At 45.5% G+C, this 24,810-nt stretch overlaps 1 protein-coding gene across 8 annotated transcripts; it reads right to left on the bottom strand.

Annotated features, from left to right (window-relative positions):
• Positions 1-554: 554 nt before the first annotated feature.
• On the bottom strand, positions 555-16,715 carry LOC120821961 (poly(rC)-binding protein 3-like). 8 transcript variants are annotated; one of them, XM_078102397.1, is made up of 13 exons: positions 16,369-16,715; positions 10,073-10,242; positions 9,952-9,975; positions 9,828-9,860; positions 9,630-9,746; positions 9,086-9,217; positions 8,855-8,983; positions 7,858-8,001; positions 6,641-6,682; positions 5,287-5,362; positions 4,686-4,741; positions 3,881-4,050; positions 555-3,734 (listed from the first exon to the last, which is right to left on the bottom strand). In XM_078102397.1, exons 2-13 carry the CDS (start codon positions 10,145-10,147, stop codon positions 3,680-3,682), a joined length of 1,053 nt encoding a protein of 350 aa, XP_077958523.1. In that variant the 5' UTR covers positions 10,148-10,242; positions 16,369-16,715; the 3' UTR covers positions 555-3,679. The 8 variants fall into 8 exon arrangements, 7 of the variants coding, with proteins under 7 accessions (XP_077958523.1, XP_077958521.1, XP_077958522.1 ...); XM_078102395.1 differs by having other exon boundaries at positions 4,686-4,744; XM_078102396.1 differs by having other exon boundaries at positions 5,287-5,365.
• Between the last annotated feature and the right edge of the window lie 8,095 nt (positions 16,716-24,810).

Below are 24,810 nucleotides of genomic sequence, written 5' to 3' on the forward strand. Positions count from 1 at the left end.
CGAGTGCATATGGTCGCATGTACAACAAAAGATGGATCACACACTTTAAGGCAAAAGTTAGTCTCAATCAAAGGCCAAAACCCCATTGACTTTGATCCCGCATAGCTAAATGATGGTGTAACACATTCTCTAATGGGCATATAATAGGGATCTTATATTTATTCCTGATTTTGATGTACTTCCACATAATTCTTATAAGACCCTGACAAAGGACCCAAAGTCCTTCTTTTGACAGCAAATTCTTTTTGCTGACAACATGGTAACACTTATTTTCCCTTTTCATTCAATACTAGTGTATCCAGCACAACTACACATCTGTCTTTCGCTTATAAACATTTAAACCTCATCATCGTGTTACCATAATCACTTTGCCATCCCCAAATTAACTGTATTCCATAAATATGAGAATTTCCCCTATGGGTATTTTAGCTTTTTGCTGGCTCACGTTAGCTGATGGTTAATCCGGCCTCAATGTGTCCACAGGCATCACGGGGAAATAATCTGAGGTCGTTCATATTCTCTAAGAAGCAGCGAAAAGAAACGAGAAAAACAAGTCGCAGAAAGAAAAGAAAAATGAAACTTTATTCGTTTTAATACTTACCAACACTTTGAAATTAAAACCTATGTAATTACTCACAACTAAATATAGATCTGCACAGAGCAAATAAATCAATCAATAATAGTTACGAAGTTCTATCACTTTTTCCCCCAAACTGCAATACACACAAACAAAATCTGAAAAAAACATGTCTTCATTCTTTTTTTCCTGCTGTTGCTGCCACATGGAAAGTCTGTTTAAAAAAAAAAGTCTTCCAAATAAGCTGCGCAGCTCTCCCGCATCCATGCTAATAACTGAATCAATAATTGCACATTGCACCCTATTATTGCATTAATTGCAGTTTGTTTCAAAGTTGTAGTATACTCAGGCATACACAAATATAAATACAGTTTTCAAACACTGAGTAACACATGAATATTGATGTTATTGAAATCACACCGCCATAGCGACCAAATTCATATCACACAACAAGATCTTTGTCAAATGCACGCACCAACCGGGCTAATTGGAATTAGCAATCCTTGTTTTTCTATGTTTTTAATGCTTATAAAATGTGTACTAATTTGAGTAAAGCGTTTCAATGGTACACATGCACTGATAACAGTTGTATAAAAGCCATAATACCCTTGAGGATGTTCTTTACTGTTACAGTACTGTTGGGAAAGAATGCCCTCTTAGGTATTAGCTAACTGTTCTTAAACATAGTTTAATTGTAGTCATTTGACAAACATTCCCATTGAAGTACAAGCTATGACAACTCAAAGTTAAAAGAAACACAAATTCGTAATTTCAATGCTAGCACTACTACTTGAGTTCACATCAAAATGTAAGAATTATTGCAGAATAATCATTGACTATGCATGGTTCAGTATAGCAATACAGCATTTACCAATTAAAAAATAATAACATGTCGTCAAAGCGCTTCAGACCCAAAGGTAAGATTGAACTATTGGAAAATATGTTGATTGAGTTTCTTGCAGAATTTTAGATGATTGATACTATTCTCATACCTGCACTGTATACTGTTAGCAGCTGGCTAACTTAGCTTAGCATAAAGGCTAGAAACAGGGTCTCCGTTCAAAGGTAACTTAAGTTAAGAGTTTTATTTCCTTTCTTTGCGAAATATGAAGCTAAAACCGGGGGACGGTGAGCTTAACTAACAGGCTGGCACAAAAATGTTAATTTTAATTTAATAAGTGCTGAAAAGTCTCATCTGACTTGACAAGAAATCAAAGGAGCATATTTTACAAAATGTCAAACATTTCCTTTCAAACTCAACATAGACTACTAGAAATCAAACTGAAGCGCCGGAATTGAGACACCGGAGTTGTAGAATGTTGCTGTGTTGGACAATTGGACAATAACATTCAACAGCTGTTTGTATTATGTCAAAACTTGATTGACCTCAGTTGATTGGAAATGAGAGGCCTCAAGCTGTCCAATAGTATTTAGAGCGTCGTCATTCTTAAAAGACACGAGGGATGGTTGAAATACTGAACCATACCAAACGTCACCCACACCCCCTTCAAATTATAAGCAAACGACAAAACTAACTTAGCTTAAGTTTCATGATCAACAACTAATAAGTCATATGTGCACCACCATGAATAAATACATCCTGGTTTTTACTGAAAACCAGTGAAGCAGGAATTGTCATCCAACCTGTCCTTTTTCAAACGAAAACAATGTAGTTGCTGACATAGTCGTGACAATAAAAAGACATTCAAACCTAAAGCGTCAAATCAACCCTATGACAAAAAGACGAGATGAACAATCTTGAAAAAGAGACTGAGTGATCACGTCCGCCCAGACCCTGTGGCCCCCCCCCCCCCCCTCCCTCCCCTCCCCCCCTCCTATGAACCCCTGAACATTCCATGGCCCAAAAAAAAGCCATCCGGCTCCGTCCAAACGCTCCAGGCATCTTCGCCGCGACGAGTCGGCTTCTTCCCCTCTCAGAAGGACCTCAAGAGGATTCCACTGCGAGGGGAAGGAAGCCGAGCGGTTTGGACGCAACACTCGGCTTTTAAGTCCAACTAATTCCTCCCTCGCCAGAGGCGGTCCGGAGTAAAGTGTTGAATAGTCTATTGCATGAGCGCCGCGTAGTCGACTGATGTGCTAAATCACAACAGTCCTCGTACAAAACCAATACAGTATAATAACAAGTTAGCAAACAATCATTTTAATTTCAGTTGGTGTTTTAGCCACTGATTTTTCACTAATTGCCTTTCATGCATCTAAAAACTAATAATCGGCGTTGATAGAAGGAGGCTACGTCGGAAAGTTTCTCATTCGGGCGGGAAGAAGTAGGACTAGACGCGAATGGCCAAGAATGTTGAAAGTTTTTCGGAAAAGAACAGGAGCACGGAGGTATAACGCTAACGTGAAGGAACGCGTACACTCAACGGGTTTACTGAAATACCCAACGACACGACATTGAAAACATGCAATATAATCAATAATGTAAATATGGGGAATGAACAGCAGAAGGGAGGCTCTAGGAGTGATACCATTGGCTTGGAAAGGTCATGTGATGCAGCAAAGAGTCGTGGGTGGAGATTGGATTCGTGAGTCGACGGAGATGCAAATTGGGACAAAAGAGAACGGTCCAATTTTTTTTCTTTTCCAAAATATATTATCAAAATTTGATACTTTGGCTACATCCCACCACACACTCTGCCGATAGCATCACTGCGCAGCTGTAATATGCAAATTACTACGTCCTACAAAAATGCTCAATCTTACAAGATTATACTTTTAATGATGACTCAGCACTGACAGTGAGAAAGAGAAAGCAATAAATAGAGAGAAGAAGAAGAAGAAGAAGAAGAAGAAGAAGAAAAATATGAACACAAGTTGTTCCTAATAAACATTCAACATGCTTTAACATAACAGAGAAATCCTTTTTTGTAATAATTTTTTTGTTTGGCTCTAATCTAATTTGGCTCTCCGAAACAAAAGTGGTCGCACAACCCTCCCTGACTTATAAACAACTTTTGAACCAGGGCGGGAAGGCGCTCAGCGTTTTTGGAGAGCCAGAGCCAGAGTCCGAAGGGCTTCATCAGGGTTGTCTGCAGGAGTCTGTCATTGGAAGGGGCCAAACGAAGGAGCCAGTCAGCGATCTCAGGATGTGGTCATGGAAGTTGGGTCGTTCCACATGGCCGCCACGTCTCTGAACCTGTAGGAGGGCCGTTGGGGAGTGAGCGGTAACGTACAGACGCGCGTTGGGTTTTCCGACGACGAGGGCCAAGACGGCAACTTGTCATTTGGCGCCTTTTTTTGGAATGTGAGCCGGCTGGACTCGAGCGGCCAATGACTTCTTACCTTGCATTGATGAGGTACTGGGCAAGGCTGATGTTGGCGGGGGTCCCTGTGATGGTGATCTGGCGCTCCGATGACCCTTCCATGGCGTTAGCAATTTTGATCTGTGCCCCAGACATCTGACGGATCTCGTTGATTTTGGTTCCCTGGCGTCCGATTATGCAGCCTATTAGCTGGGAATAAAATGGGGATTGGATTTAGGATGGCCATGAATACGAAAGAAACTCATTGCATTGACATCTGACTCGACTCACTAAGTGAGTGCCAGCCAGTCCAAGCAGGTCTTTCAGCTAAAACTTTAAAATGTCTTCCTTTTGGTCCAACACGTCTTTTCCATTAAGGACATTCACTCTGACTGCCTTTGGTTGGTCCCTATCTGAGAGGGAGTTCTCAGCGGTCACAGCTGATCTACTGTCGGATCGTATCGCTGGAAGCTTCAACAGGAAGCCACGCGAAGACAAAACGGAGTCTTTGGACATTCCGGTTCTGTGACATTTGTGCTCTGATGGCAGTGAAATTTGGATCGCTGTCTGATTTGTTTCTGTTCCAAGCAGCAATTCATGGATTCGTCTTTGTAAGCTCTCCTTAGCTGACTTAATTGAAGGAGTTGCATGATGCCACATTGCCCTTAATGGATTTTCTGATAAGCTCGCTGCTGAGATGTTTGGAAATAAATGGTCTATTGTAAGGTACAGTTGCACAGCCAAATTGATCCAGTCAGTTGTTTGGCAAATCTTTCGTGTTTGGTGACAAACGGGGAAAATCAAACGTTTAAATAACTGCACAGATCCTGACTTAATGTACTCACATCATTGGGAATGGTGAGTTCATGAGTACTGGCCTGGTTACTGGCATCCAGACCTGCTGCTGAGCACAGGTTGCACACAGAGAGAAGAGGGGTGGGGGGGGGACAGGAGGACATAAAATAGAGTTTGGCACAGTGATCAGCTGTAGTCCCGGCGTTTTCTTTCATTCCCGTCATCGCGACCAGCAGCATTTCTGTACCACTGGAACGTCTGGCTCAGCCTCGAGCAGAACGTGCACGCACTCTTTAGAACTCGCATCGCCTAACAAGTCGAATTGTACCTCCTGAAAGGGGGCGGGGGGAAATAAAACAACCGGAGGCATTTGCTTTATTAAAAGTAGGGTACTGAGGGAACGCCAAAGAGAAAAAAAAACCCTCAACATCAACGAGAGCAGACCACCAGCAGGCCATGTCAAAGATGGCGGTGCACCACAGAGACCATTAGGAGGAGAAGGACGAGAAGAAGAAAAAAAAAAGAGTAAGGACAGAGACAGGAAGAGCGAGAGAGAGAAGAAAAGGAGGTAGAGAATGTGTTTCGTCTCTACAGGTACAAACGAGAGAAGGAGCTTTGGTAAAGAGGGTGGTCGTGTAGGTGGGTACGTACCGGGGAAGGCAGGGGTGGTCTGTCCGAGGGGGTTAAAGGGGGTTTGCTGCATAGCCAACTGGTGGAGCTTGCTCAACTGCTGAGGGGGGGAGGAGGAGGACAGCAGAGCTATGAGGTCATCGTTAAAACACGCGCACACACACACACACGCACACACAAGCGCGCACGCACACCCAGACAGACGCACACAAATGCACGCTGGTGTGTCCGAAAACGCTACAAGAGTAGAGAGAGGATCTGAGGAGAAGTAACAACACAGACAGGTAAAGGACAGCGACACAGAAGAGGTTCATGGAGGACTTGAGGACTACGTCTGCATTGAAGTCACGCTGCAGCTCAATGGCGTTTACAGGGAAACGTGTTCCTCCCTGAACACGGAACGTGATACAAAGGTTCCTCTCGTAGGCGACAAGCGCACCGATAAAAGCGGCCTCACTGTTCTTTTCGCCCGTCCTCCACCTGGACCTCCTGCCCTCAGTGACTTCCACAAGCTCATGTCAACCGTGTTTGTAACGTGTCAAAAGCAAACGTAATCCGCTGGGAAATGAGTTTACGGAACGTGGGTCACGATGCAGTTTCGTTGTACGCGAACGTGGCGACACCGGCTGCACCCTCACCAGCTGACAACCAGTGTGCTGTTTAAAAGACTAAAGAAACCGCTGCAGACATCCTGCACACGCATGCAACCAATTCTGGTTGCTAAACCGTGATGATCAAATGTTTGTTTGTTGGTCAGGAGAGCCGTCAAATTGAACCATGTGACCACATCAGCCTGTCGAGGGTATGTAGTCTGAGCGTTTGCCTCATTGCTGACAGCCTCCGCTCATCTCATGTAGTTTTTGAAGACATTGAAATGAATCCTCCTAAAGACGTTTTGTCACCTTGCGACTGTGAGTTTTTAAGAAGAGCGACTCCAACACCTCAGACCTGCTGCCAAAGCAGCTTCCGACAGCTTCACTTCCCGCATTACGCTTTGGATCTGAATCAAAGTGCTTTTCGTCAACAGACGTTTAAATCTGGAAGGTCGGAACATTTTTAAAAGCGGCAATGAAGAGAACTTTTCAAATTGGCTCAATTTCCACCCGCGTTGCTAAAAGACTGTAACGTTCAGGTCACTTAAAGCACGTTTCGTGTTGGTTGTTATTTCAAAATTAGAGTGAAACCAGCATGAGGTTTGATGGCAAACAAAGGCTTTGTTTGATAAAGTAGGTAACTAAATCAGAAAAAGAGATGTATATTCATATTAACAGTTAATATTAGAAGAAGAGAGTGAAGCGGCGGACTCCAGGAGGGGAATGTGGATGCAGATGTATGTAGTGTGCAGTGTTAACTGCCTGTTGGGGTCAGCACTCACATCTGGATGAGGGATGGCGTACTGTCCTTGAATGGTATAAGCCTGCGAACACGAGGAGAAGAGCTTATTATTATCGCGTTACGTCATCAAAGCAAGCACACAAAAACACTCTGGTCATGTGATTGCGTTAAAACCAAACCTATGCTGTATCAAATCAATTCGGTGCGAGCCAAACTACACAAGAAAAGACTAAATGTGAAAAAAACTGACATTTCTACAACACAAACGTGCCAATGCAAGTTGTATTTATTGTATGACTAGAAATTCATGCACTACGTGACTCCCTGTCACACTTTCCTGCGCTTCATCAATCAGATCCAGTTGAACTAAATCAATTAGGGGCACCAGACGGTGGGAAGGGGACAGGGGGGGCTGGAGCGGTTGGACTTGAGTTTATTGGATGTGAGCTTCAGGGCCACAGAGGTCAGAACTGAGGTAAATTGTGCATCGTCAAATAGTCATGTAGACATTGATGAAGACTTTTCAGGTTAAAGTATATTGTTTTTCTAAAAAAAGTCTGATCCAGAAATCGAGACATGAAGTGAAATATATGAATTAAAATATGGGCTGGCCTTGCCTGTTAATTGGTGAGAATAGTTGTGGTCATTCTTGGCAAATAAAGGTTTGGGTTCTTCTCTTGTGTAGCAGATTAGATAAGAGATGAAGCAGCTGATAAGATAAGAGTGGATGAGAGGTTCAATTTGCAACAAATTAAAAGAAATTTCATGTTTTACTTTTTCTAGGAACTTTTGAGAAGTCTCCAGTCAAATACCTCCCGTCCACTGGTTGTCCCACTGGTTGTCCACTGGTTGTCCCATCCTTCTTTTCAGCTGATTTAGGCCGCTTCCCTTTCGCCTCTCTTGCTTTTCGTTTACTTCCTGGGTCACTTTTACATTCGTAGCTGTGTTTTTAGCTCAACAGATGTAACGTAAAGCTCCGTCCTGGTGCGTTAAGTTGTTTTTATTAGGTATGGTTAGTAAAGTTGTTTAGAATTATCCCTGACTTGTATTAAACGGTAACCAGATAATCTTTCCACCACCTCTGTTCTCATCAATTAATGAGTAAGTGGTCACGCTCCATTTAACCCATTTCTGCTCCCAGTGGCTGCAGGTGAGGGGCGACAGTGATGGTTCATGCTAGTCGGAGGGTGTGGGGGTTTGGGGTGGGGGGGGGGGGGGGCAGTGAGGGAAAAGTGAATAAAACCTGGTGTGACTAACAGGCAGTGGCTGGTGCTGCAGTAAGAGGCTGAGGTTGGCCGTGGACGCCCCCAGTGGGTCTGCTCTTACCTGGCCACCTGAAAAAATGACAGGGGTGGAGGCAGGCTTGGGACGGTAGGGGATGGTGGCACCTTTCGGTGGGGACTGAGGAGGAGGGGGGAGGAGGGGGGGAGAGAAAGTGGGGGGAAGAAGGGGTGAGATGTGGAGAGAGTGTTAGAACAGAGAGAGAGAGAGAGAGAGAGTTGCATAAAGTGAGACCATAGAGGGGCGGTGCCTTTGGGGAAGACGTCCTGTGACACAAAGGTGCTCTTCACTGTGCGTTCATGCTGACATCGAATGTCCAGATCGTTGGTTCAGTGCGCGACTAAACTTGGATTTACCTGGAACATCACTTTCAACTGGATAATGATGACTACTGTTCACACTGTGCTTTTTAAATATCCACGTTCTGCAGACTTACAGTCATGTCACATATGTCCTAGTGTCCATGGCTGGTGCCATCATGCAGGCCCAATGGAGAACTGGCTGAGCAGATAGGTCAGATTAATGGTGCACGAAAAAGAGAGACATCTACAGCGTGGAGCTCTTTGATTAAAACATTTTGACTATTTGTGGTGTGACATGTACCTATTGGACTGTCTTCATACTGTAGTTGGGAAAAGTGTGTGTGTGTGTGTGTGTGTGTGTGTGTGTGGTGCAGTACAATGGTGTTTCCAGATGGACAAATAAAGACATCACACTCTGAAAGTAAATAATCAAATCCATCATATATGAAATGATATTACAGAAACATGTATTTGCCAGAGAGTTACATCCCTTGCTGTTGAAAAGTTAAAAAGTTGAAGAGTTCTCTGTTCAAAATGAACTTCACACGGACGAGTAAGTCAGAGGATGCAATTTCTAATCTTGTGTTCATAACATGGATTGAATCAAAGGGAGTTTATTTCACTTAAAGATGTATAAATAACGCTTCCTCTGTTTCCCCTCCCTTCTGTACCTCAAGCATCACCACACATATCTGTTTGACACACTGGATGATGGCCTCCGGGGCGCCTGAGATCGTCACCGCTCTCTCCGTGGAGTTTGGCAGCATGTCACCGGCAACCTGGACCTGAGCCCCTGTGGACTAAAGGTAGGAAGAAAATGTGTTCAATCTGAATATGTATTAGGAAATACGCACAAAAGCACAAGTCTCTAAAATCCTGTAATCGTCAGATCCTCAGATTACCTCTCTCATTTCTTTGATTTTGGAGCCTCCTTTGCCGATGAGGGAGCCACACTGGCTGGCCGGCACCACGAGCCTCAGGGTCACGGGGGGTTTACTGGTGGCTGGACTGTTGCTCATGGAGTTGATTATATCCTGAGGGCACCAAACCACGCGTCCAATGTGTTTTTAGAGACCAGATCTGCTGCTTTGACTTAGTTCTGCTTCCTTTTGTGTTTTTTTTATTGAGACTGTCAGCTATCTATACGCTGCCCAAATGTGAGTACTTTCTGGTTTAGGTTTTTTTTTTTAATTCATTTTAATTATCAGAAATATCTAAAAAATATATTTTTTGTATAATTTTGGAGTGGGACAAAACAATCATTCATCATTGTGAAAGTGTCACAGGAAATGATCAGCAGATCCCTTTGTCTGGTAAACTATTAGTTGCTGTCCGATACAAAATAACGACAATGAAAATTAATTTGTATTAATAATAATCTAATTGTCTTTGTCGGCCCCGTTGACTGGGTGCAACTTGGTGGTGTTTAAATGATCAATGTCGTACCTCCTCGAACTTGTAGGCTATCATGGCGAAGGCCTTGAAAATGGCGTCCGTAGGCCCGGTGATGGTGACGATCCGCTCGGGGCAGTTCCCCTCTGAGATGTTGATGCGGGCTCCGCTCTGCAGGAGAACGAAGGTGCATCGTTACGGGAGGGAAGAGGCAAAGCGTGTCAAGCGTCGCTGCATGAAGGTTCCACTTACGTCTTCACGCATTTTCTTCACCGTTTCTCCTTTCTGGAGGGGGAGAAAATGAGACATTATGAGCCACTTCCCACAGTCGAGACGACGCTTTACGTGGTCTGCTTGCTGTGTCTGTGATAAATACCTTTCCTATGATGCTTCCGACCTCCTGCAGGAACACAAACAAACATCGTTCGACGAGGAGCCTTAAAACCATCTATTCATTTATAATTGGAAATCAAAGTGTCAGGAGAGCGTTTTCGTACCTTGCCGTGCATCAGCAGCCTGATGGTGAGGGTCACATTCAGTCCACCTTCTGATTGGACCTTGATGGGCTCCATGTTGGGATTGGATGTGAAGGAAGGGGCGCGGTGACGTCAGAGAGGAGTTCAAGGGCCAAACGCGGGTGTGATGGTGGAGTCGGCCAACCGGTCGCCTGCCAGAGAGATGAGACACAGATACATCATGTTATAGTGAACGTATTACCACGCGGGGGCTTACATCGGTAAAACGGCACAGAAAGAAGGAGGAGGTTCAGGGGCTCAGCATCAGATTTCTTCCAAAATGTGAAAATGACAGTCAGTGGCAATGAGGAGCACAAACAAAATCCACTGGATTATATGTCAGGCCGTGTCTCTCCATCCATCGAACAGGGAGCGCCATATCCTTTTTTTTTTTTTTCATCAAGCCCATTGCAGCTGAACCCCTCTCGTTTTGGCAGAAGAGTGACGTAACTAGTCGAGCGAGGCTGCAGTTGGGGAAGCGACCGCAGGGGGGCGCCGCGCTGCCGCCCGCGCATCCGTCACCCACCGCTGTGACAGCTGGATGCTCTCAGTCGGCTGCACACGTCAGGCCACAGTTGAGACCCTTTGTGATTAAATCCCACAGGAACGTTTTTAAAACGATGGGGCATTTATGTTGTCAGATTTCAGATTTTGCCCAGTTTCAGTTGCTCTTAACGACAAGGAACCAAATTTCAATGTTTGCCAGGACGTTTGAATACAATTTTCTTTTATATTAGAAGAGGAAATGCATTTATAGTGAGACTGCTATTTAGTCAGTTTATAAACTCAAATAATGTTGCTTCTCAAAAGTATACTAATGAATGAATTAAATACGTACCATTTTTGCCATATTGTAAAGGCACAGAGGAGTGAAAATGAGAATTAAAATGAATTCATGAGAGATTGTCTATTTTTATTCTGTGCCAAGTAAATAGGTAGGACGATGTAGAATACCAGACCATGTTGAAATGTATTAATCGTGCTCTATTTCACACCATGAACCTTCACATCTAATGCAACTGTTAATAACTGTTGGTACGATAAAACATACTGAGGAAATGGGAACAAATATGAGTGAATATGTGGAAAAGAAAAGCGGCTGAAGCCGCTGACCTTGACTGAAGAGACAGATAATGTCACCATCTGCCAATCAGAGACATTGTTGCTATGTGCCGATGGAGATCTTTTTTTTTGTTCCTCCCCTCTTTGATATCTAATTAGCTCAGGTCTCAAACGAACAGGAATAATTGGAATAATTGGAACTAGTCCATAGAATGATGGGCCTGATTGCTCCATCGTTTCATAGTAGTGAAAAGGTAGACGTTCCGGTCTCTGACTTCCTCCACTGCGAGGCCTGGATCTCATTGAGTCTGATTTAACGTCTCGCCGCCCTGAATGCGGCTCAGACAGCACTACTTCTTCGCCGCATGGCAGGAAACGCTCTGATTACCGGATCCTACAGAGTGATCCAGAATGTATTTATTATCACGAGGAGATGCTGATTAATTGTCAGGTGGAGCTTTGAGTGAGTAAAGCATCACGTTTAGATGTCTGTGTATTTTGGTTGAACATTTAGGAGCCGTTTTAGGACCTCAGCATTTTTGTCAAAAGCAACAGGCCTCATAATGATTTCTATTCTATGTAATTTTCTTCAAAGCTTCATGACATCTAATTTTTATTGAAGCTGAACTTTCACAAAGATCACCTAACATAAACAACGGTTATAGTTCATTATTACACTTATTCTGCGGTAATTCTGTGTATAATTAGTTAAACCTTAAGCGCTTCAATAGTTGAATTTCTGGTGATTAGCTGTAAATATTTGTCCAGTTTTCTGGTTGAATTTTAGGTTCAATGCAGCTTTATTGCTAAACTGATAAGATGATGAGTCCGACTCAAGTTGAGCTGATTTTGGGGGCTAAATAAAGTGTGCGTATCTCAGGAACATCTGAATTGTTGCCGTCAATCCAACATTATTGTCGATTCTTCAACTGTTTAAAGGTTTCAAATGAACCCACAGATGTGGTTAAAAGGGTTTGTTTTTCTCTTTGCAAGAGTGCGGCCCATCATCCACCTCTGGCCGCAGACACCACCGCTCCTCTAATCCGCGCTGCACGCAGAGCTGAGGGATGTGTTGGTGGGAGGCCAGGGAGGTCCCGGAGATAAGGACAGAGATTCTGTCGCCAGCTGTCTCTCCAATCTCCCAGAGGAAACCAGATTACATAAAAAGCCTTAATCCGGATTTCAGGCCCAAGCCAGCGGTGCAGGTCCTCTCCGGGGGAAAGGGGGGGGGGGGGCGTGGTAAAAAAAAAAAAGCCCTCCAAGATTTACCAGAGGATTCGGGCGGCGTTGATGACGCAGTATTCATCCCCTTTCAAGGCTGCAAATTGAGGTTTTAGAAGGATCGGCGGAAGATTTCTTTTTCCCTGTCGGGGGTTACGCAACATTTAGTCCGTGCTTCCTCACATCTCAGAGACACTCGTGCTCGAACCGACCTCCGCTGTCCACGCTAAGCACCGTATAGGGACGAGCAAATGTCTTCGCGGAGCCTCCGTCCCCGTGGCTTAAACACAGGAACTTCAGATTTAGGTCAGCAAGAGCGGGATGGACGAGGTCAACGTTGAGAGCTGTGTTTGAACAGTTGTATTCTGCTCGTACGTCCCGTAGCATAATAGAATTAGGTCAAGGCCCCCTGAATCATTTGCCCCAATGGGCTTAAACCTCCCAGCAAAAATGTCAGTTTTCGTATTTTAATAATAATAATTTCTTTTCCGCAGTGTATAAGCAGCCATCATTCCCCTGAAAGCTCATATTTTTACTGCATTTGTCACCATCATGTCAAACTGCACATGATTTTGTAACGCGGCGGCAGTGTGTTAATCAGGCCGGAAGTGGGAGAAAGGCAGAGAGGGGAAGCAGGGAATCTTTCATGACATCTGACGGGGAAAGTGGGTCATGCTCGGTGTTTGTGCTGCTAGCCTCCTCCTCTACGCCGGCTATTGAATTAATCACGCTTTACGCTCGGCTGGACAACGCAGAGCACAAAATGGCTCCCCCCTCCACCCCCCCCCCCACCTCCCCCCCTTTTCTCCCTTCCGTCCGCTCGGCGCTCACCACAGAATAAAGAGGGACTTGTGCATCGCTCCTGGAGAACTTGAATCTAACGGCTCCTCTGTTTCGATCCCTTTATGTGATCCTCACAATGAGGAAATGCAGTTTTGTGCCGAGCCACCGATGTGTAAACGATGCAAAACCACTCAAAGCCAAGTTAAGGGCAGTGATACATGCGTGCGCAAGATGCTTTGGTGGAAAGTGCTCGGGGGATTGATGATGCCATGTGGGTATTTTTAAAAACCATGGAGGCTCGTCTGCCTCTGTTCTCTCGCCTTTCAGAGGAAGAAGATTGCTTCTTCTCATTAAAGCCCATCGTTGGATGTCGGGGCCGAGAGCCGCTGCACAGCTAAGTGGCCATCGACTCGGTTTCTCCTCTTTTAAACGATTTACGAAAGAGATTTAAGAGGTGAAACACACTGTGGCGTGTACCTGAAAATAAAGATAAAGACAAATAGGTCAGGACTCTCCTTTGGCGGAGTCACTCCGCCAATTAATTCAATTCAGTCATTTATGATGATAAATGCTTATAAATCATCTAGTAGCTCAAATTGTAGAATGATCAATTAAGAAGCGTTTTTCTTTGGATTTTAAGAGGTTAATAATGGACCATTGTTCTAAACGGCTGGTGTGATTCACATTTTGGGACAATTTTAAATGAGATTATGTTTTGTATTGGATGCTTTTTTTAGATTAATTATGAAGTAAATAAGTCAGATCTGCAACAGTATTTAGAAGACCGCACGTCAAACTATTGACACCAAAAAGCAGCAAAAAAGAGGCATTTTCAAGGGAGGAAAAAAGGTTAACTGAATTAAATTCTTAAACTATTTATACAGTTGCATGACAAGTCTGTCTTGTGTAATAATTGAAAACGTTTTCACAGCATCATGTCGCTACACAATCTGCTTTGCCGTCAATAGAACAGCCGACCGACAGACCGAGACATCTGAAATCCTGTAAGGAAAATCATTAAATGGATGACCGTCCCTCTAATCTAGGCCAAATCCGCTGTCATCTGTTCCGTCCTAATCCACATATCTACAGATATGTCATTATGATGTTTTGATATAAAACCCTCCATGACTACACCGGAGCCTGAGCTGCGAGGCCGAGCTTTCACAAAATGAATCTGTGTTGGAGGCCATTCTTTTGCACGTCGACAAGTTTTTGTGTGACCTCTGTGACCTTTTAGCAGCCGACTTTTTCATGATTTGCTGTTTAACTTTTTGCAAGAAGCCTTTTGTGCTGAAGGTGAAAATGGCTGCTGTTTATTGAAAGTTGGTGATTGCAGAGTGTTGGTTATTGCAAAGCAATGCAAGGCTATTTCAATTAATCCTAATCAAGAAAATTTCAGAAGTAACGGAAGACTTGAAGCAATGCAGTGGTGGAGTCAAACATCTGGAGCCAAACAGAAGCCAATATGTTTGAAATGAGATCTCCACACGTACGTTTGTACTCCAATTAAGGGTGAACAAAAGGGAAATTAGCGTTCATGTGTAGCAGCAGAGGGGGCGCGCAGAGGGTGACCTCGTGATCCATATGTTCCTACGAGATCTTATTTCCGCGTGAAGGAACCTCTCGCCTTCAGCTCCCTCACCACTCGGTGAGAGAGCGCCCGCCTCTCTCTGAGAAGTTTGTGGCAAGGGAGGCCACAGGGACGACGGCTTGGAGGAGCCGGGGAAAGAAAGTGACGAATGATTGGCGGCGACAGTCGCTCTTGTCAGAAATGCTAACTGCAGGAATGTGGAGCAGCGGAGTTCCCCCGAGTCCCGAGGACCTGCCCCCCCCCCAGTTTACCGGTATATGAGCAGCTCTGGTCTCGTCTGGCGCAGGCTTTTGTTGTACGTGGTGCGATGTTGCGGGGATGGGGGGGTGGGGGGCTGGGGGGGGGGCGCGTCTACCCCGTCGGCCTTCCTATACGCCGCTATGACAGTGCTCTCCAGAGCTGTCAGACCACATCAGCAGCCCAGCTCCTGATAGCTCAGCCTACATCACGATCAAAACCACCGAATCCTCACCGAGTCAAATCCCAGTAGCAAAGACGAGGCGGGGGGGGCGGGGGGGCAACTATCACCAAGTATCTCACGGGGTTCTACGGGCCCGAAACGGCGAAAGTGTGGGGGCGCCACAGCGCGGCGGCGTAAATGGATTCGCGAAGCAGGCGCTCCATGTTGCGGCCGCGAAGAGGCGAGCGCAAAGTCGGCCATTTTAGATTTGCCACAATTTGTAATGTGAGATCACGGCTTGCCAACAAAGCCCTGGCTCCTCCAAAGGCGGAGCCACCGCCGAGCGCTCGCGCAGAGCGCTCCACCGAGCGCGGGCCGGCTCTTCTGCGGCTCGGCAGCTTCGGCTTCTCGGCCGCTGCTCTATTTAGGCATCGGCGCCCGCAGAGGAAACCATAGCTTTTTACCAAAACAAAGGAGTATTTCGAGTGAGGAAATGCCCAATGACATCTTTGGTCTGTGACTAGTGGAGAATGAGGCCATCCGCAGCCTAAGCGCTAAGTGATGATAATTGGAATAATGACCATGGCGGCGGAGGGGGGGGGGGGATGTATCAATTGCATCGTGTTATCGTTCATATTGTGAAAAAGGTCAGTCCAGCGCCGTAGTTAGCGTTCGATTCAACAGCATCGGGGGTAATTCTTCAACAATGAATCTGTTTCGTTCTTGAATCGAAGCCACAATGACGAACACCCAAAAACAATGGTGATCAAGAGAACCCCCGAAAGCCAAAATCGACAAGGCATGAAATTGACTATTCTCCAGGGAAAACGTCCACGCCGCATGCAGGTGCCTGAAGATGACTTTGGAAAATGTTAACTTGATCTAATCGAAACTACCACATTAGATAACGAGTCAACAATGTGTGTGTGTGTGTCACGCCTCATCATGCGCAAAAAAGATGATTCTCTGCCGTTGGTAAGTTCTCAGGGTGATTAATTATTAATCGACGTAACACGGCTCGGAACTGTCGATCACGCAAGTTTTCAACAGTTTGACGCTTTGAACATTAGAGAAGTCAAGAAACAAGTCAAGAACAACGTGTTTAAAATAATAATAATAATAATAATAATTTTACATTTGACCACTAGCGTTCCGTGGAAACACGGCACCCCTGACCTTCCATCTACCAAAAGGAATCTTCATAAAAAGAGAGTTTACCTTAATGTAGCGCAGGACACAGTAGATGAGGACCACTTTCGGCGTTGCAAGATTAAAAATCGCAAAGGAAAAAATGTTTTTTTGCCCCTCTTCCTTTCGCTCTGCCCAGGACAAACCGCGCAACCCTATTGGTCGGCCCCACGGGGTCACGTGGGCGACCCGAGGAACACGTGACTGAAATGATCCGACGAGATGAAGCCGACTGGCGTCTTCAACGAGCCCAGTTTGTGTCGCCGCGGTGAGATGCCGTTTGCCGTACTGTTTGGTGTCGCGTGTAAATAGGCCGTATGATGTGGCATAATCTGGGTGACCCTCACCCACCGCCGCCCCCCCGCCTCTCCCCCCTCGGCTGGAACAAAAGGGGGGCATGCCCAGTGAGGCACGTGGGCATCGTGGGGGCAAGTCTGGGGACGGGGTGGTCTGAATCCGTGTAGCCTGCGGGCCGCTCGTCTGTCCCCGGGGGGCGCGGGGGGCGGGGGGGGGCGGCGGTGGCGAGCGCCCCTGAAATCCTCCATCGTCATCGTAGAGGTGACAATTGAAGCAAAAGCAACGGAGCTGCGTCTTCAGATCATCTGAACACAAGTTGGGGAACTTTTTGACGCGCCCCTCAAAGAATTCGAGGTCAAAGGGTCATGTGTTTGTGCACATAGGCCCAGGAGTGCACAGACACGTCACTGTGGCCTGCATATCCTCCCCGGCCTCCCGGCTCCTCTGCTTTTTAATCTGTGAGTGTGTGTGTGTGTGTGTGTGTGTGTGTGTGTGTGCAGAATTACAGGGCTTTGGAGACATCCCATCCAGATTTTCCAATCCAGCTCAAATCCAGCCCTCATGTCAGATGGGCGCTTGTGTGCAGAGCTTAATCTGACTATATTAGGGTTGGACGGCTCCCGGGGAAAGCAAAGCGTGGGGTTATGCTGCCTGGATTAGGGGCAATGCAGACAATGAAGAAGGCGTTTCACCTCATGTCTGACTGTTCTGGTCTCGATGAACAATCGCTGCTCGGTCCTACGGAACAAAACGAAGGCTCCTCGATGTGCATGTGATCTCGATTTGAACGTATAACGACACAAAATGGTTAGCGAGCCTCCACCTGCCCATCCGGGCGTAAACAGCCCGTGGGGTGAACTGCAAATAGAGCAACCGCTCCACAGTAAATTATGGGAGGCAAAGGAAAGGAGGTAAAATAATATCTGTTTTGTATTCTAACAACGCTGCATGATTTTATTCAGAACCCAAAAGCAACACTGGTGGCAGCACTGGGAAAAAACTGGTTTACATAACATCTTGTATAATTGAGTAAAGTCTAATCCTTATTAGTCCTCAGTCTTTGAGAAATGACTCCTAAACTATAAGAGCAGTATTAACGGTTTAGAGAATCCTAAATAATTGTCCACAATAAACATATATTTTATTTGATGGCCAAGCATTTTCACTCTGGCACTTCCTGACTCCTTTTAGGTCAAAGGTCAAGCAACTTTTCCGGGTTAAGATGTGGGAAGGTTCCTTATCAAGAGCGAAGAGGTGCATTCTGGGAGTTTAGGACCAAGCGGGCAGATTGTGGACCCACTGAGGGCAGCTCCCAGGGCCCTATAAGTTGATTACCCCCCCCCCCCCCCCCGACCCACCTCACCCCCTCCCCCGATGGCCTCCAGCAAGGTGATGAACTGGTCCAGGGTGCGCAGACTGCCCCATTACCCCCCCCCACCCTAACCAGAGCGTGTCCTCATAACCACGCGCGTGTCCCATCAGGGTGCCAGAGTCCTAATGGAGGCAGAAGGGCGTGAAGGAGCGAGATGGATCCCAGTGACACTCGATCCGACTGATTGTTGGAGGCGGGAGGGGGGGGGCGACAAAGGGCGGCCGGTTTGACCCCGTTAGGACCCGTGTAGTAGTACTTTACGTAATTGTGGAGGTTTCATGACATTTTGGGAGGTGAATTTCATACAGAAGGTATTCGAGGGGAGAAGTGCATTTCTGGCATTAGTTGGGGAGAGTTGTGGAAAGCGATATTAAGTTTAAAGGGAGAGAGCAGGCGGAGTAGGAGAGTGACAGTTCATATTGACTTTAAGCTATTTCTGCCAATGTTGATTTCCATTAGTAACCAACAGCATGTGATCATTGACCGGAACAGAGACAGCCAACGTAATGGGCATCAGTCCAAAAACAATTCATATAAATTGCTTTTATTGGTTTTCGCTGATGCGAATGAATATCCGTGTTGCTATTTCGTCCTCATCGGTGATCAATGATGAAGAATCCACCTGCCGCTTTTGAAAATGTGGATCCATGTCTGTATTACTATCACCTTGGAATCCACGTGGGTATTTGAGAGCACATTTTGGTAAATCTTCTCTTCTAACCCACATTACATCTGTTAATCCCTAATCCTAAAGATTTTTTTCGGATTTATTTAGAAACATCAGAAACTCATTGCATTTTTAACTCCCTTTACATATTATATCCTGCAAATATTGTACAAATGTCAACAATGTACTTAATCGTATTTGTGCGGTGGTTCCATTGTTTTAGCTGAGATTTAAACCCTGCATCCTTTTGCACAAGCTGGCTTCCGTTTTCAGCCACTGCTGCACATCACGTGGATCTCATGCTGGTCCTGGAAGAGCAGCTTTCCTACTCTGGTTACCTTTCGTGTTCAAACAAGTCAACTCCTGGAGTTGAGATATTAATTCTGGATCACGGCGGTGGAGCGACTGGCCAACAGCAATGTTGCAAACGTAACTAAAAAGACTCTTTTTAAGGTTCGCTCTCAAATCAAACGTGGCTCTAAGTGCACGACAGCTGAGACATTAAACTATACGGATGTGAAAGATTTTCTTAAATGGATTTAAAATTAAAACACGAGATTCGGATAATTGTAGAGAAGTAATATGAAAGGCATAGAAAAAGTCTTCTCAAACATGCGTCAAGGTATTCAAAAAGGAAACGTAGAAGCCCTATTGAACCCTTTTAACAATCTAGCCCTCTTCTTTTATCCCCGGTAGCATGACTGCAGCACTCTGGTGTCGTGAGCACAATAAACCTCCCGAAAGCGCTCAGCTCTAAAAGCTCCCGCCCTCAAACTCCTCCACACAAAACCACTCCGTGTTCCTAATGGAAAACATCCCCTGACCCTCCGGCCAGATGTGGTCAATGCGGCCCAGTAATGGGTCCACGCTGCCTGCGGGCTAAAACCCATGATGGAGTTTGGTGAGGAACTGACTCCTGCCGGCTCAAACGCCGCGTTCCCGCTTTGTTGGAGCGCAAACAAAACGAGCTGCGGCCCCTCGCGGGATGCAAAGTTAAGTTCCTGCAGAGGGACGACGTATTACACATTAACGAGCAGACGTGATGCTGCATTTCCCAGAGTGACCCTGCCAGATGTTTTCTGGTGGAGTTAAATATTCATTATTAATATAATATATTGTTAATATTCATAGTTACTGTGGAGACTTTAAAGATGTTGCAGAAGAACATTTTGAAAACCCCTCAGCAGCCGTTTTGTACAACTATAAACTGGGCTTTTCTCTATACGGTGATTCTGGCCTCTTCCAGCGCTGAGCTGTTCTTCTGTCGATGCATCAAGCTAATAACTACCAAGGATTCAGAGACCTTTTTAGCAACAACAAGGAAAGCCTAGAAAAGATTAAGATCACAGTGGGGAAAACAGGTACTTAAAAAAGTCTATGTGGATTGACCAGGAGTCGTCGCTTAATTAAAAACCACATCTTCATACATGTTTTCTGGTGTTTAGGCGGCTTCACGTCACATTTCTGGAGTGTCTTTTGTTTTATATTCTGCCTTTTTCCAACCTCCATAAAAGCAGTATTTCACTCAGTGGACTTGATTTGTGGTTCATTGTTGTTGCTTCATATTCATAATTCATATGTTATATGTACTCAGTATTTTGTGTGTTAAAAGTGACATATTTCACAGGGTGTCTGCTTTAATCTCAGGATTACCTCCACATATAATGCAGGAAAGAACATTTCTATCTCGTCATGACAAATTCTGTGCCTCGGAAATCCATTTCAATCACCACAACGCATCGACACGTGTCTCCTCTGGAACAATCCTCACCCTGAGACGCCGTGCACATGCATCTGAAACCATGTGCTGCGCTACAGTGATTTGAGCCAGGGGATTATGGGGACGTGAACTGCAGGGCGGACCGTGCGAGGAGACACCTCTGGGTTGTGTGTGTGGGTGAGAATGAATTGATAAATGAGAACACACACAAACACGCACGCGTGGTGACTGGTGCATTGCAGCGGCAGAGCAAACCATTTCCGTAACTCGTCCCCAGAGCGCGGTGATAGAAATCGGACCTGACCGCGCCAGAGGCCGGAGACCAGACGCACTCACACACACACACGGAGGAACATCGCTGAACCTCAGACGGATAAAGTCGGAGGGCCCCGTAACGCACAACCACCCCAGACGACCTCGGGGGCCCCAAGTGGAGGCGACTGAAACGGCCACACTGCATTTAATTAAATATTTAGAAGCTGCAGATGAATGCCGCGTGCAGAAGACGTATTTAACAGGCATCAATTAATCCTCAAATAACAAAGGCGTTATTTACCAGGGAACCTGAATGGGGAAATGCTGTGGGGGGGAAAAAAGGAGGATTATTGGCAGTTGTATTATTGTTTAAAGGGCTGCAGTTGTTTTTCAGTGATTCATACGTTCTTACTATCACGTACTTTATCTATCTATAGGTTTTTGGGGGGCTATCGAGCGAAGGTCATACTCCTGACCCCGAGGGGGGGGGGGGTTGAGTTGAGGACCGTCTTGATCTGTGAATCACGCAGCGCTCAGCTGGTCGTCGGATGCAGCCATGACATGCGATTGTGTAAATATGTAAATGGGACAGCACTTTGCTGCCACATGTCACGTCACCGTGGCAACGTCAAAGGATGTTCGCTACAATTGAGGTTATTTATTTTGTGCTTTTGACCTTCTGATTTCAACGTCTTCGCTCTTTCCTCTTAAGATTACAAATAATGTTTTCTCTATTTTTCTTCAAAATGGCTTGAATGACAAAATTAGATATTTGATGAATGGATTAATCGGTTGATTTGTGAGTGAGTTTATTTTCCATCTAACCCCTTAATGTTTAGAATGCGTACATTTTAACGCGAACCCACACGTGCCCTCGTGCTCGTTTAGCGACCACTTGTCAATCAAACGGTTTGGGAGTGTGTGTAAGTTCTTTGGGATTTTGTGGAGGTTTTTGTTTGAGGTGTTGATGCGTCACGCTCACCCACTGTGCTTAATGACCTTAAGGAGCACGTGTATACAGTCACACACACACACACACACACACACACACACACGGTGCCTCCTAGCTGAAGCTGCCAGTCGGGCAGCACCAGTTGCTTTGACAAAGGACACAAGCTCCCCTGGGTGTTAGTAGGACTGAAGCCTTCAAACATTCAAAAAGTGCCACAGATAAGTCCTGTGTGACTTTGCATCGTACGCAAAGGCCCCGTGTGGCCTTCTAGTTCTTTACTTGTGTGTTTTGTCAATTTTTAATAGTCACATTTATTCAGGGATCTTGTGCACATATGTACAGTGATGATTTATACACATTGTAAAGCAGATTTAACGAATTTGAACCTAAATCTATATGACCAACATTGAGAAAATCCCAAATTGAGGTATTAAATACAGATTTGAACAGATTTGGGAATATTCTGATTTAGAGCGTGGATTGCAGTTCAGTGAGTTGAATGAAGCCGCTTAATGAACCCTGTGCAGCAATACACACTATAGTCACTCGCTAATTACATCAATTTAAACATGTAATCAGGGTGATTGAAGTTCTGTTCCCCAGATCTAAAACGTATTTATCAGTTTCTTCTCAAAATGTGTTAGTTCCTGCACGGCTCGTTTAATTGCCGATTATTGAGGCTCACGTCGTGAAATTATAATGTAATGAACTAGTAAAAAGCCGCGATGAGCCTCATTTGTTCTCGCGTGCTGACTTGACGTTCTGGACACTCTTCTTAGCGTCTCGTCGGGCTTCAAACTACCAACCTCACTGTGTAAAAGCCCGGTGGCACCCTGCAGCATGGAGCTGGTCTCAGACAATCCCTCGTAGCTGCAGCACCATATGTGAAGCTGCTCGCTCAGCCTATGCATGGCTGGCTTTTATAATTAGCAAAGGAATTAAAACAAATAAAGATCTATAATTAGGCCTTGTGATTTTATGCATCGCGCCTCGAGTCGATTGTTGTTATCCGCACACACACGAGAGCGACGCAACGGAGAGTCTGAAGTCATGTGGGGACAGCCCTTGAATTGAAGCACCGTGAATACAGTTTGTGATGTAAAATTCTCTGTCATCATCGTGTCTTGTATGTAGCATCCACAGCTCTGAGGGAGACTACGAGGGAGAAGAACCCACTCGGCTGTGGGAGATGAGAACGAAGCCGGCAGCTCGCTGCTTTTTATAGCATCCGTTGGTGTTTCAGGACGGCTCACAAAGTTTCGGATATATTGGGAGCAGAAATCCAAGAAACTCACGTTGGTGTACTCAGTTTGACAGCTGGCAGCCTGTTTAGTGTTCATGCTCCCCAGCAGACGAACGCTGGTGTTGCCTCTGACCTCTGGCGCCCCCACCCGGCCCCCCAAGGTCAACATTGGGGCTTTTAAAAGAAGTTTAGGCTACAAATGTCCTCAAGTGTCCCCTCTTCTTGAAATGCATTTGGAGTTGTGAGGGGTGCGAGTTGCCAAGCGGAGGTTGTGCAGGCTGCTAGCCCCCCTCGGTGGAGAGAGTCGGTACACAGGAGAGAGCGCGTCCAGCAGTCTGATGGTGCTCGTTGGGGAGATGTGACACAAGCTGAATCATCTCGGCTTTTGGACTTGAGGGCGAAGCCGCAAACGTCTCCTCTGCGTACACACGTCGGTCTGTGCACGTCCCTCAAAATGAATTGGAATTGAAAGGTAATGGAACATCCCAGTGACGACGAAGGAATCAAGCTGAGAAGTCGCCCTAAAGATGTCGCTGAATCTACAAAGTGTAAGTTGTGCCGCTGTGATTTGTGACCTTTGTGACCTTTGTATCCGTTGTGCAGTTTGCCGGCTGGCGGGAAAACTTTAATCTCCCTTCTGTCGACTTCTTCTATTGATGCTTCCTCCTCGTTGCAGCTCGGCCGTCCCGTCCGTCTGCGGATGATTCAGCTCTTTCTGGGGCGTCCCGAGGCGTTCGCGGACCAGATGGGAGATTAAGCCCTGCAGCATGCCCCCCCCCCCCCGCCTCCACGCCTTCTCCAGTCGCTCTGAATAAACGCCACATGGATAATTTATTATTATTTCTTATTTATCTGCTCCCAAACAAAGCTTTAATGTTTCCCTCATGTTGAATCGTAAATTGCGTTGATTTCTAAAACAACTGCTTGCACCCTTTTGTAAAATTATTTTGAAAGTTTTAAAAGTCACCCTTTCAGATGGCAAACTGTACAAAGTACATACAAGTAATACACTGATCTAGTACGCTGTTATCCCGAACAGACCATGATGCAGTACTTCATTTAAACTGACTCATTTCTTTGTTTTGAAGAAATACTTTAAACATTTTAGAACTTAATGGCTCTCCGTGGATAGAGCACACAAGTGGTTTTAATACCCATAAATTACAACATGAAACTAACATTTGACTAGAATGAAGAATTGGCCGTGCTTTAGATTGGTGTCACAATTTGACTACTTTTAGCACAAAAAGACATCTTTCTATCTCAACTTTTATCAAGTCATTTCTGTCAGGCAGGAAGGAGGAGGACTCGGACGCAGAGGGTTCAGCTGATATTGCTTTTTTAATTAATAACAAGAAAAAACTGAAAATCTCTCTTAACGAGGAAACAAAGGTCGCGATCAAAGTTCAAAAGGAAAAAACTCAAAATCTCTCTTAATGAGGAAAAAGGTTGAGATCAAAATTCAAAAGGCAAAAACTCAAAATCTCTCTTAAACGAGGAAATGTAACAGGGATCAAAAGGACGTGACAAACGTTATCGGACTTGACTCGTGACGTGAGGGCTGGTGTGCAGGGCAAAACAACAAGACACACTGGCACAGGACAAGGGGCGACGCAGACTATAAGTACCCATGAGGGAGTTGTGGGAACAGGTGGACACAATCAGGAATCAGGGGAGACAATCAGACTGGTGACACATGAGGAAGGGCAAGGGACCTGAAACGAGAGGGAGTTAGTTTCCAAAATAAAACAGGAAGTCAAAAAACAACTGGAGACAGGACAAAAACGCAACTTGACATACAGGTGTGACATTACCCCCCCCTCAAGGCCGAATACCAGGCGGCCTTGGAATGTCCGGGTGTGCTCTATAAAAATCTCGAATGAGATCCGGGTCCACTATGAAGCTAGACGAGACCCATTGTCGTTCCTCTGGGCCGTAGCCCTCCCAGTCCACGAGGAACTGCCTG

The sequence above is a fragment of the Gasterosteus aculeatus genome, chromosome 1 (assembly GCF_964276395.1).
Source record: "Gasterosteus aculeatus chromosome 1, fGasAcu3.hap1.1, whole genome shotgun sequence".
NCBI classification, from domain to species: domain Eukaryota; kingdom Metazoa; phylum Chordata; class Actinopteri; order Perciformes; family Gasterosteidae; genus Gasterosteus; species Gasterosteus aculeatus.

Bases quoted from the DNA above. Each gene is read 5' to 3' on its own strand.
- LOC120821961 (XM_078102394.1), bottom strand. From the start codon at position 10,147: ATGGAGCCCATCAAGGTCCAATCAGAAGGTGGACTGAATGTGACCCTC. The intron at 9,861-9,951 runs GTATTTATCACA...CTCCCCCTCCAG, and splicing joins TCGGAAGCATCATAGGAAAG to AAAGGAGAAACGGTGAAGAA. The intron at 4,745-5,286 runs GTACGTACCCAC...ACCTGTGCTCAG, and splicing joins GACCACCCCTGCCTTCCCCG to CAGCAGGTCTGGATGCCAGT.